Genomic DNA, 14,018 nt, shown 5'->3' with positions numbered 1-14,018 from the left:
TGGGGGGGCGGCGGCAAAGGGAGGGGAAATTAGGGGGAGGGGCTTGTGGACTTCAGAAGCTCTCGGGCTCCTCCAGGAGGCAGGGCTGGGTGGACAGAGGCACCAGGGCCGGGGAGAGGCTGCGGAGGCCCACGCCGGGGCGGAAGCTGAGGTCCGGGGCGGGCAGCAGGGGCTTGAGGATGCTGACGAGGCAGAAGGCGGAGCCGCTGTTGGGGATGAAGTTGACCTTGTTGCGGTCGGGACACAGGAAGGGCGGGATGTCCTGCAGAGGTTTGGGCCTGGAAGACACGAGACAGGTTGGCGACAAACAATTTTTATTATTATTTGCAGGAACATATTTTAAAAGCTGATGTCCGCCTATATTTTTTGTGTGAAGATTTTAACTTCCTGCTGAGGATTCAAATCTGTACAAAAGGCAGGAAGTAGTGTCATTTAACGGTGGACTATTTTCTGTGGCGGATGAATCCACATTTGCTGAATTTTTTTTTTTTTTTACTGACAGTGTGACTTCCCTGATGTGTTTTTAATGTTTGTTGCCCACACACACACACACACACACACACAAAACTTTGACAGCAGGAAAACTAGTGAGCCATTTGGCCACGCCCACTCGCAAACACCACTAAAATACGTCATTTTGGGAAAAAAAAATAAGGAACGAGGAAAAAGAAAAAAAGGAATTCCTCGACAAAGACATTCGGCGCTCGGGGCCTGACAAATGTCACCGGGCTTGTTCTTTACACTTTGCAAAGATGCCGGACGTCCCAAGTTCATGAAGTCAAACAATGAAAACATTTTTGGTCTCCTCCAGCTGCTGGAGAAAAAAAAACATCCAACCGGCATCTTTAGCGGCTAAAACGGTCTGACCTCGCGGTGCGTTTCCATGGGAACGCATCCGAATATCGACTTCTCTCGGACGCCATTTTTCCTACTCACATGGACTCCTCGAACACTTTGACCTTCTCGCAGCCCTCCGGAGGCTCCCGCTTGAACATGTAGCTGTTGTTGGGTCGGGGGGAGGCGGCGTATTTGGGCAGCGGGGAGCAGGGGCCCAGCTCTGGGGGGATGAGGAGGAGGAGGGGGGGGGAGATAGGTTAGCAACCGCTCAGTGTGTGTGTGTGTGCGGGTGCGCGCGCCTTCGTCACCTTTGTCCTCGTAGGGGCTGCCGCCGCCGCCCATGTCGTTGAGGACGGTGAGGTAGGACGGCGAGATGGAGTCGGGGCGGCTGCTGCAGTTGCTATGGCTACCGCTCAGGCCGCCCCCCGAGGGGGTCTGCGTGTCGATGCTGCGGGTGCTGCTGCTGCGCCGCGGGGGCACGGGCGGCGGCGCGCGGTGTCCATCTGGGACGTCCTGTGGCTGCCGCCCGGCACACACACACACACACACACACACACACACACACACACACACACACACACACGAGGTCAGTATTACGTTGTATTAGGAAGTGACAAAAAACGTGTTTTTTTTAAGGGGGGGTGGGACAGTTACCACGATGGTCTCGTCCTTCTCGGGGGTGTCTCGGATGATGATGCGTTCGATCTCCTGGTTGAGGCCTTCAACGCTGTTGCGGAACCGCGGCGCCGACGACTTGGATATCGGGATGGGTATCAGGATGGTTTTGGGCATCGGCGACTGGGAAAGATACAAAACACGTAAAACGTAAACACGGTAGTCAAAGTGGTTAAAAACTAAATTAAAAAAATTCAACTAAAAAAAAAAAGAAGACATAAATATGCTTCATGTTTCTGGGCGTCTGGCTCCGCCCACACGAGAGAAATGACTGTTTGAACTCGTGGTTGTTTGAAAAACCATCGAAGATGAAGTGCAGTCAGGTGGCATATGAATCCTTCAAAATAAAAGAAGTCTACCACTTCTTTAAAAAAAAAAGAAAAGAAAAAAGCTCTTGTTTGTTGTTTACGCTCACTGGATGTCACATTTTAGAAAGGGGAAGTAAACTCTTCGTTGTCGTGGTTCACGTCAGCGTGTTCCTGTTGGTTTATGTCAATGAGATGCATTGTGGGTAAAGCTGCCTGAAATCTTTGGTTCTCTTTGTCTCACGGAGGCCCAGAAAAAAAACAGAGACTCCACAGGGAGCGAAGAAGGTACGCCCTGCTGCCGTCACCGTGTGTGTGTGTGTGTGTGTGTGTGTGTGTGTGTGTGTGTGTGTGTGTGTGTGTGTGTGTGTGTGTGTGTCACAGGAAGCGTCACGGGACACACGGCAGAGCTAAACGGGGACGCGAGGAAAAAAAGTGGGACGCCCTCAAAAAGTCTCCAGATCAGGGAGGTAACCCAGATCTCTCTCTCCTCACACACACACACACACACACACACACACACACACACACACACACACACACACACACACACACTCTCTCTCTCCATTACCTGCGACTGGATGATGGTGTGGCTGCCATTGAACGGCGACTTGCGCTCTTTGTCCCTCCGATGGCGGCTGCTGCGTTTGCTACGCTGAAGCTGCTGACGCAATTTGGCAATCTGGAGAAGAAAACAACAACAACAACAACAAAAACACGATTTAAAAAAAAAAAAATCGGACGTCAACGACAAACGTACGACGGAAACAGAGCGTTTCTGTTCCGTTTTAATCGGGGAGATGGAAAAATAAAAAATAAAAACATTTGAGGGAAGAGCGTCACCTCCTTGAGCTGGTCGGTGCTCCCACAGGAGGCCGAGCGTTTGTGAGAGCCCCGCCTCCTCTCATCTGCCCAGGCCCTGGGGGTCTGAGACACACACACACACACACACACACACACACACACACACACACACACTTGTTAGACTCCTACATACGACATCAAACGTGAGACATTTATTCACATAGCTGAGCGCCACCCGAAAACCAGCTGACTAAGCTTCTTCTTAGTCATGAGCGAATCAGCGAATCACTGCACCTCCCTGGCTCCTTTAAATCCTGGAAACTTCTAACGGTTTATTTTACAAACCTTTTTCCAAATATGTACTTTTATTTATTTATTTATTTTACCATTTATACCATTCAAAGTAGGAAAATAAGAATATTTCATAATCCTTTAAGCACATTTTAAACAACTGCTGTTTGAGCTTTTTGAAAAAATACATAAAAAAACAACAACTACAAAATCATCATCACCACACACACACACACGTTTCAGTATCCTTGTGGGGACCCTCATTGACAACGCATGCCCTAGCCCCTGATGCTAAATGCTAACCCTCCGGAAAGGAGACTCCTCTCATGGTAACCCTCTGTTTCGGTCGCCATGGTGACGTTAGTTTACTATGCGTTCAAGTTAAAAGTCCACGCCGGGAAAAACAAGCACACACACACACACACACACACACACACACACACACACACACACACACACACACACACACACACACACACACACACACACACACACACACGTGTTTCAGTGTCCTTGTGGGGACACGCATTGACGTAATGCATTTTTTTCTCGCGCCCGATGCTACGCGCTAACCACACTCACCTGCGTCGCTTTGTCCCTCATGTAAGGAACGTGCTGTTGCTGGCCGTCGTCCTGAGGCCGGGGACCTGTCAGGTGAGCGCCAGCGACCGCGCCCTGCGAGGGCCACAGCTGGACGCGGCAGCGCGGGCCCGAGAGGAGAACGAGGTGGGGGAGAGGGGAGGGGAGGGGGGGAGGTGGTGGCGGCGGCGGAGAGAGGATGCTTGGGAGGTTAAGGCCACGGATGCAATCTGTAGAAGAAGAAGAAGAGGCAAAACGGAAAAGATGACTTGACTTTTGGGATCCGCCTCGCTGGATGTAAACAAGATTGTTTGTCAACAACGCGGTAAACAAATCAACAGACACAGCTGGTTTGCAGGGATAAGCCCCCTCCCCCCGACTGCCTTTGCACTTGTCTGTCTAGGTTTGTGTGTGTGTGTGTGTTTCCAGATTGATGTTAATCTGTCCCGTCCCATGCGGTGCAGAGCGGATGTCCCCCCCCCCACCCCCCGAGTCACCCCTCTAGCCCTCTGGTTAATGGCATTAAAAACAGCTCGATGGAGGAGGGGGGGGGGCACCGAGGGCAGGTAGCCCCTGTCTGTCTGACCCGGATTCAAAGCTGCAGCAGTAATGTGTTTTTTTTGCAGCCTCAGCTAATTTAAATTTTAATATTTAATAGTTGCTTAATTGCAGAAAATGTGCATTTATTTAGAAGAGGAGATTTTGCTTTAATGTCATTGTAGAGTTATTTTAATAAAATAAAAAAAAATAATAAATTGAGATGATAGTTTTAGATATTGTTTTATGTTACAAATTAATAACCCTAAAAATGACACTTGGTACAAATTTTGAGTCCCAAAAACAAATTGTGTATTATTTCTCTATGCTGTTCTTTTCTCTCTCTGCTCCCCCCCCCCCTCATCTAAACCGGTGGAGGAGGATGGCCGCCCACCTCCGAGCCCTGGTTGTGTGGATGTTGTTTTTTCCCTCGTGGTACTTGTTGGGGTTCCTCCTCTATAATTGTGCAAAATTCCTTTTTTGCGTTGTGTGAATGAATTCAACGTTTCGTTGTGAATCCCAGAACAATGTGTTTCAAATCATCCCAGTGGAGATTATATGTGTGGTGATGGATTGAAGGTGTCACAGCCTATTTTGATCTGCAATCGTTTTTCATTGAGGGATGTAATAAATTGTTAAATAATCAAATTGAGGCAAAAAAATATATATGGAAATTGAGGGTTTTATTACCTAAATATCGTGTTATTGCAGCTGAAAACGGTGCTATTTTTTATTTTTCCACGCTCCTGATGGTACCTGAACGCACCACGTGCACTCAAAACACAACTTCGACTGACAGCAGCGCGGGTCCTGGGGGGGAGGGGTGTCTTGACCAGCGTACATTGCTGTTGCTAGGGAACGGCCGACCGACTGATGTTCACTGACACACAGCAGCACTGTGTGTGTGTGTGTGTGTGTGTGTGTGTGTGTGTGTGTGTGTGTGTGTGTGTGTGTGTGTGTGTGTGTGTGTGTGTGTGTGTGTGTGAACGGAAGCATCAACAGCTGCTTCACTTTGACTGCCGCTGTTTCTCCCGTCTCGGTCTGCGCATGCGCACACGCGCTACAGCGCAAACGTGACCACGGGTCGTTTCCCCTGTGTGGATTTCAGATGGGAGCCTCGCGCGTCTCCGAGGCGCCGTGCTCTGTTGACGCGGCGCGACGCGCGAGAGACGTCAGACGCAGCTGAGAACGCACGTGTGCGGCTACGCTCCCATTCATTAACATGGACGCCACCACAGCAACAGGTAAACGCACGCGCCAAGTGTGTTCCAGGTCGAAACAACCGAGTCGCGTCAGGTGACGCGAACGTAACGTGCGCGATGTTTACCACTCCAGGAAGTGGGCCGACTCCTTAGCAACGACCCCTAGCAACAGAGACGGGCGCCGGTCCGTTTTTTTTTATTTTTTTATCGCCTTCTAGAGTTCGTTTCTCAAACTGAATAAATACAAAACGTAGAAGCACTGAACTGCTCAGCTAGCTCAATCATGTTGTAAGTAAGATATCGGCTGCAAAAAAGATGTCGACGGACTGGCGTGTTTTTTAAGATTCTGTGTCGTGTTGACGCCAAAACGCATCAACCTAATCTAGGATTTTTGTTAACTTTTTTTTTTTTTTTGGGTCACATTTAATAGACCTGTCACGAGTAAAAACAAACTTATATTGCATATAATATGGAATTCAATCCTACTATCTGTTCCCGTCGAGGAGACGGAGTGATATTTTCTAGTGATGAGCAGCTGTTATGCTGATTTGTTCCAAATGTCCAGTTGACCAATCAGATCTCTGGAGTCGGAGCTACTCCTTGTACAATTAAAAATCCACACTATGTAGTAAAATAATATAAAAAATACTACAAGCTCTTTCTGACACAACTTCCTAGATTCAGTCCTGCCCGTCTTATACGTGAATATTAAATGCATACTGTTTGTTTTTGTTCCAAAAAAAACCCCCAAAAACCACAAGGGATCAAGCCAAAAGCAACGTATAAAAATACCACAATTCGGAAACCAGGGAATTCCTACGTGCACATTCATAAATAACGCATTCAATCATGTAAAAAATGGGAACTAAGGTCAGCTCTACATGCAGGAAAAAAAAAAAAAAGAAGCTGTGGGCCGATTTGGTTTACCGGGAGACGAGCATACAATCACCCGTCAAAACAAACCCCACGCTGGGAATAAAATCCTCCTCGATACTACAAGAAAAGGATCGTTTATAGGTTGTTGTGTGAAAGAAACACACACACACACACACACACTCACCTGCAGGATCTAGGTGCGCTGCATGCAAAGGTGCATGGAGCTCCTCGGCAGCCCGGCTGCAGGGGGAGGGGGGGGGGGGCTGCAAGGAGATGCTGGAAAGAGGAGGTGGGAACAAAACAAAAAAAACCAAAAGGCAGCGTTGGAGGCTCCAGGTGAGGAAAAGCCCTCCGAGACGCGAGAACACGGACACGAAACCGTCTTCGTGGCCGACACAGAAGGTGTCAGAATGGGCGTTGCTGTGGTCGCACCGTGCCTCCTCCTCCTCCTCCTCCTGCTCCTGCTCCCTCCTTCCTCCTCGTTCTCGTCGTGGATGGATGTTTTTCTCTTTCAACCCCCCCCCCCCCCACCGGTTTTGATGCGACACACACACACACACACACACACTCACACACACTCTCACACACACACACACGACAGCTCGAGCCGGCTCCCCTACACACACATTTAAAAAAAAAAAAAAAAAAAAAAAAAAAAAAAAACGCTCTCTGGTCGAGGGTAAAAAAAAATAAAATATATAAAATGAGAACAAACGCAAAAAGATTGCGCTCGTGCAAGCCGGCGGAGCTCGTGCAGTGTCGGGAAAATAAATTAAAAATAACAAGAAGGGAGAGAAAATACAGAAGGGGGTAAGAAAGAAGAAGGCGGTGATGCTGGGCTAGCCTCGGCTGACACGACGGGAGAAGGGGGACCAGTGTGAAGTGAGCAACGGGGATAAACAATGGCATTTCCGGTTGTCGCTTTCAAAGTAAAATCTTTACGTTGGCGGGGGTCCCGCTTCGATAATAACGCCTCTGAAACCACAATATCTCATCTTGAAAACACTTTTTGACTTGTGTTAACAATCCAGTAGGAAGATTAGAAATATGTCAGATGTGTATTGCAGCGTTGCACTGTTTTTTTTTTTTTTTTTATTTAATGACATTTTTATCTTATTCTATTTTTTTTTTTTTAATACTTGGCATTTAAAAAAAAAAAAAAAATATTTATACTTTTACTACCTCTATTTTTATTCTGCACGTTTTATTGCTTTTGCCGTATCTTCCTTGCTGCTCTAACAAAAAAATGCATCTATCTATCTACCTATCTATATATATATGTTGCATATATTTAATTTAATGCATTTATTAATTTTACTCTGCAACAGATGTAGGACCAGGTAGCTTAGTATTATTCTATCACGTAATTTTTTTTTTAATTTTTTTTTTACATATTTAAAATTGTGCTCACATGAGTAATAAACTGACCTTCATGTGTTAAAAAAAAAAAAAAAAAAAAAAAAAAAAATCGGTGACAAACAAGTAAATAAGGTCATAAAAAGCACGCGTGACATAACGTCCGTCGCAAAATACATTAAACGTAAACCACAGTTCGGGTAAATTAACCGCAGCTTTTAATTTGAACGCGAGTCGGCCCACTTCCGGCGTGGTCCCCGCGGGCTCTTCCTGTCTAACTTGACGCAGCCGGACCGAGCGAGCTGTGACGTAGCGTACCCGACGCCGCGCCGCTCGCGCTGATGCTGCAGTTGCTAGGGCGCGTGGAGCAGACGGCGGAGAGCGAGAGGGGAAGGAGGTAAACAAGGGCGGCGGGAGGGAAATGTCTCCCCCGTGTGGCGGCTCCTGCGACTTGTTCTGGGAGAAGCAGGGCGCTGAAGTGGACAGGTGAACGTTTTTAATCGTTTTTTTTTTTTTTATTAAACACGTAATTGAATTAATCTAATTCACAGTTAAAGAAGCGCGGAGCCGCGGCTCGTCGCGGGACCGGCGAAAACAAACATGGCTCCCCCAAAAAGTGGGAAGGAAAGGTACGTCACTTCTTCAAGTTAATTCAAATTAAGCTGAAAAGGGAAAAGTTTGGTGTAAAAAAACATTAAATAAACAACACATATAGGTATAATATTCATAAGTCAGGTGGTAGGTGTGTTTTTATTTTACATTTGAGCCAAGAATTACCTAATTTGCGTGTTTTTAAGGGAAAAGTTTGGTGTAAAAAAAAAACAAACAAAAAAAACATTTTTACAACTAGGTCTTTTTTACACAATAAATAGAAAACAAATATATGTATAAAATTCATAAGTGAGGTTTATAGGTGGCGGTAGGTGTGTTTTTATTTTACATTTGAGCCGAGAAATACCCAATTTCTGATCTTTTACTCTAAAAGGTAGTCTTGATATATTTCCTCGTACAACCCTTCAAAATAAAAGCTCTGAATCCCCCAAAATGAGACATGTCAATAACACCTGTGTATATATATATATTTATATATATATATATATATATACCCGACAATTATTTCATACATTTATTGAGATTTATTTCTTCCATAACGACTCGAAAATGTTTTACAGAAACTGTACCAAGCAGACGCATAGCAACGGAAACCGAAAGGCCGTGTCCATCGAATGCAGAACGTAAATGTCCATAAAAACGATGCAAAATATTAATGCAAATACACGTACATGTGGGGTATTGTTTTTGTTTTTGTTTTTTTTTTTCATACAAATTACAGATTACAAAAAACAAAAACATATCTTTTCCATACAGTATGCCCCTGAAGCAGCGCTGAAAGTTACAGAAGGAGTACGATGACATTTTCGGCACGCCTGTGCAGCGCTAGGCCCCGACCCCCCATAACCAACCCCCCCCCCCCCAACCTCTTAATGCTTCGACGTAAAGAAACGCAACACGTGCCACACTCGCGCGTACGGAAATCATTCGACCGTCAAAGAAATGATGAAGCGGAAATAATATCCAGCGTGCTTCAGTGGGATTTGGTTGTTTGTTGTTGTTGTTGTTGTTTTTCGTGTTTGAAGAGCCGAATCGGGGCGTTTTTTCTTCTTCTTCTGTGTTTCTGGTCTTTACAGAGTCCGCAGTGAGGTCAGGTGAGAGCTGATGGTAACACCGCTAACCCCCCTCTCTATCCCCCCCCCACCTAAGGTTTGATCCAGGCGATTGTGCCATTAAAAGACCCCCTCCCCTCCCAGACGTTAAGTTGTGCAAGCAAGAGAACTCTCCGAGAAAAAAACAACAACAACACTTTTCCGTGAGTTTGATTGTTACGTGTTAGCGTCCCCCCACCCCCACCCCCCACCCCCGAATGATCGTCCAGAGGGAAGGACAAAAAAAAGAGAGAGAGGAGGATTGTCGTCCATTTTCTCCTCTTGTATCGGCGGAGGAGTTGATAGCTTGTTTGTCGATTGCTTACGAAACGATTGTGACTATTCATGAGTGCAACAGAGATTAACGTATCAAAAAATAAAATAAAAATAACAGAAGCGATTAAAAACCCCCCCACAAAAAAAAAAAACATCGAAAAAGCGTCTAAAAGCTACAATCCTATTGCACGATCAAAAAAAAAAGAAAAGTATGATACAAAAAAAAAAAAAATACAAAAAAAATGGGATACATAGTCAAAAAAAGAATCAGTATTGCATACAAATCAACGAAATAACAAAAAAATAAAAGTTTGTTCTGTCTTTTAAGACCGTCAATTCTTTTACTGGAGCCGCTCGCTTGATACAGCGAAGAAGGAAACGCTCCAAAAGTGTTGATTGTTTTTCGTCGCCTATTTTCTTCTTTTTTTTTAAATTTAGAGACCACGTTTTTTTTTTTACCCCCGTTTTTTTTTGTGTGTGTGGTGGTGGTTGCAACAGACAGGACTTTAAAAAAAACAAACAAAAAAAACCCAACAACAACACTGATTTTAACCGGTTCAAAGTGCACATACAAAAATAAAAACAGAATTCCATTCAAAACATTGCTATGCTCGTGAGGGAGGACGAAACACGAAAAGAAAGGGGAGATTAATTAAAAAAAATAATAATAATAATAAAAAAAAAGAAAAGCGTATGCTGCATAGCTGGAGTCCATTTAAAGCAATGCCATCGGAAAGACACACGGGAGCGAGACGGACCTAATTTACTGTACAGGGTCGGACTCGGCTTTGTTCGTCCGCTCCGTTAGCTTCCTCTTGCTGATTCGGGAGCCGAGAGCATCGACGCGCAGAAAACCAGCCGCTCTCTTGTTTGTTCTTGTTTTTTAATTCCAGTCTTTGTCAGGAAAAAAAAAAAAAAAAAAAAAAGGGAGGGGGAGGGGGGAGAGAAGAGAGAGGGGGGGGGGTCAGAGTTCACACGTGCGTGTCGCTGGGCTCGCCGCCCCCCCGCAGGTAGATGGCCGAGCTGGACTTGGGCCGGTTCTGGCTGTGAGCCCGGGCCCGGGCCGACCCGTTGTTGTTGACCTCGGGGCCCCGGGCGTCGCTGGAGATGACCCACGTGGTCGGGCGCCACTTCTTCAGCGAGTACGGCGTCTTGACGCGCTTCTTGATCTTCTCGCCCGTCCCGAAGGCGCCGTCCGGCTGGACCGGGCCCTCGCCTGGGAAACGGGACAGAACCACCGTCAGTACCCTCGCTCGACAATATCAAACACCGGCGGGTCCCGACGGAGGACCTCCTTACCATCAAATCGGATCTTTAGGACGGACCGCCTGGATTTTTGGTGTGTCCGGGGTTGCTATGGCAACCGCGTACTGTTCAGACTTTAAAAAAAAAAAAAATCAGTCTGGGAATGAAAACAATCTGATTTTGTCTGGCAGTCTGAACACAGCTTTTAAAAGGTACTCTCAGGCAACTGATCATGATTTTTATTATCTGCAATTCCTTCATTATTCGTTGAATCGCTAGATTTGAAATTTAAGCACTAAAATGTTCCAAATAAGGCGATTTAAAAAAAAAAAAAAAAAAACAAAAAAAAACACGAATCACAATTTCTCAAAGCCTTTCATCTGGCCGAGATTCGGTTTCGCTCTCCCGGGAGACAAAAAGACAAATCTTCCCACCTGAGAGGCTGAAACCAGACGGAAACATGATCAAAAATAGTCGCTAATTAATTTTCTGTCAATCAGCGAACGCTGCGGCTCGAAAAAAAAAAAAACAGAAAAAAAAAAGAGTCACGGGAGACTGATTTGAAAAAAAAGAAAAGAAAATCAAAAGCAGCGGAGGAAGAAATATCCTGATTTCGCGTTCAGTCTATTAAACATACATTTCCCATAATGCACCACGTCTTTTTAACCATCCTAACCCCCCCTCTACCCCCTCCGGGTTTTGTATCGCAGACTTGGTTTTTAAATTCCCGACAAGCAGGCCGATGACATCACTACGGCGTCATCGGCTCATATTCCACGAAGCTCCTCTAAAGTCACGGAAGCCGTCACGCTCGTAAAAATAGTTCTTCCGTTACGAGTAAACCGAACTTTGACGAGCTACTAAAATCATTTTAAAGGGATTTATCCAAATGAGCAAAACGTGAAACATGTTTTGGGGTTCCCGCTTCACAAACGTGACGATCGGGCATTTTCAACTGAAACCCTTCAAAGGGCTGAAAGAAGTCGGGGGACGCTCTCAAACCGCCGAATCCGCCGACCAATGAATGCCATCCGTTTTTTTTTTTTAAAACCGGAGGAACTAAATATCTGCGAGTTGGTTTTAAAAATGTCTATTTGGCGCGACACATTTTTTTTGGTCTCGTCGGATTTTGTCGACGACCAAAAACAAGCGAATGCCAGCGGACTAGAAGTTGTTGGGAGGAATGAAAGTAGGACTGCAGTCACCTAGCGAGGCGAAGTCCTGCGTGGTGAAGGAGAGGTCCAGGGAGTTGGGTCTCTCGGGCCGGCGGGCCCTGGGCTGCCGGAGCAGCGCCTCCCCTCTCATGGTGACCGGAGCGTCGGCCCGCGGGGCCGCCGCCGCCGCCGCCGCCGACCCCGAGCTCGCCCCGGGGGGCGTCGCCGTCTCCCCGCTCCCCCCCCCCTCCTCCTCGCCGCCGCCGTCGCTCTCCCCGCCGCTCTCGCCGTCGCCGCGGCCGTGCCCGGTGTTGCTGTTGTTGTTGTTTGCGTTGGGCCGGGCCGAGCGCAGCGACGACGCGTCCTCGCGGCTCAGCAGCGGCTCGTGCTCGTCGGGGCTCGCCGTGATGACCCCGAGGCTCAGCCGGCCTCCGTCGTCCGACCTCGGCGCCCCCGGCCCGTTCTGAGCCCCGCCGCCGGCTCCCCCGAAACCCGTCGCCGCCGCCGCGGACGAGATCCCGCCGCCGGCGTGGCCGTTAGCCGCGCCGCCGGCGCCCCCGTTGGCGCGCGCGTCCCGCAGGGCGGGTACGTTGTTGGTGCCGGCGGCCCGGTGGGCCTCGGCGGCCGGGTTGGCGCCCGCCGCCGCGCCAATGTTCATCTTCGTGCCCTCCACCTGCCGCAGGTTGGACTTCCCCGAGCGTCCGAACTTGAACCGGAGCGACGAGGACGACGACTCCTTCTTGGCGGGCTTGTTGCGCAGCGGCAGGCTGGACGGCCTCTTGGGCAGGTTCTGCTGCTTGGGCAACGGGAAGATGGCGGCGGGCATGGCGGCGGCGGCCGGGTCCGACGCGCCCGAAGCCTCGCTGGCCATCTTGATGAGCGGGTACAGGAGGCTGGAGCTGCCGGGGCTCAGCGGGTCCGGCGAGCAGAACTGCTTCTGCGAGTGCTCCATCAGGTTCTCGTCCGAGCTCTCCTTCAGGTTCTTGTCCACCTCTTTCGGGTCCAGCTTGGTGGTCTCCAGGTCCTCCTGGGTCAGGTGCAGGCAGACCGGCACCGTCGCCGCGCCGACGGAGCCCTCGGACTCGGAGACGAGGGTGGTGGTGGTGGTGGAGGCCGACGGGCTGCCCCGGAGGCCCGCGCTGGCGCTGCTGCCCTCGGGGCTCGGCAGACGGGCGTTGGCCTGCTGCTGGCGCTCCTGGTTGATGGAGTTCCGGTTCCTCTCCCCGGCGCCGAGGACGACCCGGCCCGGGTTCGCCGAGTTCGCCGCGTCCGCCTGCGCGTTCTTGGCCACGCCGTCGTGCTCCTCGATGTAGCCGGAGGGGTGGTCCGCGTACGGGCCCGACTTCGGCGTCATGCGATTTCTGAAACGCGGAAGAGCAAAAAAAAAAAAAAAAAAAAAGAAATGTTACGGGAGACGATTTTTCGAAAACCGGTTTCCGCGACGACGGAGGGGGAGGTGGGTGTTTTTCGGAAACGCACCTCTCGTTGTGCAGCGTGGTGGACATCGGGTTGAGCGTCGGGCTGACGGACTTGGAGCGGTCCCATATGAGGAGCAGCTCCGCCAGACGCTCCTCGGCGCACTGGGCCGTGAGGCGGGCCTCCGCGTCCTGATCCCAGCAGTCCTCCATCGTCTCTTTGAGGGAGCGAACCGCCTGCAAAGAAACAGGAAGTCAACAACAACAACAACAACAACATCAGTTTCTCTTAAAAACATGAAACAAAATTTGAAATTGGACCCCTGTAATAAAGACTCGCCGTATCGGCACATTCACGGAGAATATAACATCTTTTTTTTTGGTGGTGGTGGTGGGGGAGGTGGGGAGTTATGACGTCACAAAACTGTGAGCTCGGAAAAAAACGTTTCTTCTTCAGCTGATGGATGGAAGAAAAAAAAAGAAAGCGTCTTCTGGTGACGTCACCCGTCAGTTTGTGAACGGACGTTATGAAGCCACGAGTTCGGATTCGCGTCGGCGCCATGTTGGCTGGTTCGGAGCAGGAAGTGACCATATTTGGACGAGCTAGGGAGGGAGGGGGGGGGGGGGGAGCTAGCGGCGGATCTGACTCGATCTGATTGGAAACCCGACGATACTACGACCCCGCCCACCGATAGCCGTAACCTAGCACCACAGGCCTGTCAATCAAACAGACCCCTCCCCCAAAACACACATCTTTTGGAGA

The 14,018-nt window shown here is 48.7% G+C and overlaps 2 protein-coding genes across 2 annotated transcripts in view; both read right to left on the bottom strand.

The window, feature by feature from the left end:
• Positions 1 to 6,990, bottom strand: fam117ba (family with sequence similarity 117 member Ba). Its single transcript, XM_069723303.1, has 8 exons — positions 6,291 to 6,990; positions 3,495 to 3,721; positions 2,661 to 2,744; positions 2,389 to 2,499; positions 1,492 to 1,635; positions 1,146 to 1,356; positions 937 to 1,057; positions 1 to 278 (listed from the first exon to the last, which is right to left on the bottom strand). Exons 2-8 carry the CDS (start codon positions 3,513 to 3,515, stop codon positions 53 to 55), a joined length of 918 nt encoding a protein of 305 aa, XP_069579404.1. The 5' UTR covers positions 3,516 to 3,721; positions 6,291 to 6,990; the 3' UTR covers positions 1 to 52.
• Positions 6,991 to 9,383: 2,393 nt separating this feature from the next.
• Positions 9,384 to 14,018, bottom strand: part of LOC138635692 (bone morphogenetic protein receptor type-2-like) — a 30,435-nt gene continuing 25,800 nt past the window's right edge. Inside the window, exons 11-13 of the mRNA XM_069723297.1 lie at positions 13,320 to 13,492; positions 11,892 to 13,201; positions 9,384 to 10,657 (exon numbers count right to left, since the gene is read on the bottom strand). Of these exons, the coding sequence (XP_069579398.1) occupies positions 10,413 to 10,657; positions 11,892 to 13,201; positions 13,320 to 13,492 (1,728 nt within the window). The 3' untranslated portion in view covers positions 9,384 to 10,412. The remainder of the gene's footprint in view (positions 10,658 to 11,891; positions 13,202 to 13,319; positions 13,493 to 14,018) is intronic.

The sequence above is a fragment of the Brachyistius frenatus genome, unplaced genomic scaffold (genome assembly GCF_029030835.1).
Source record: "Brachyistius frenatus isolate BFR_SWC_R1_liver_20210118 unplaced genomic scaffold, ASM2903083v1 Contig_323, whole genome shotgun sequence".
NCBI classification, from domain to species: Eukaryota; Metazoa; Chordata; class Actinopteri; family Embiotocidae; genus Brachyistius; species Brachyistius frenatus.
Note: the sequence above shows the minus strand (reverse complement) of the source record. Positions and strands in the feature narration are given on the sequence as shown.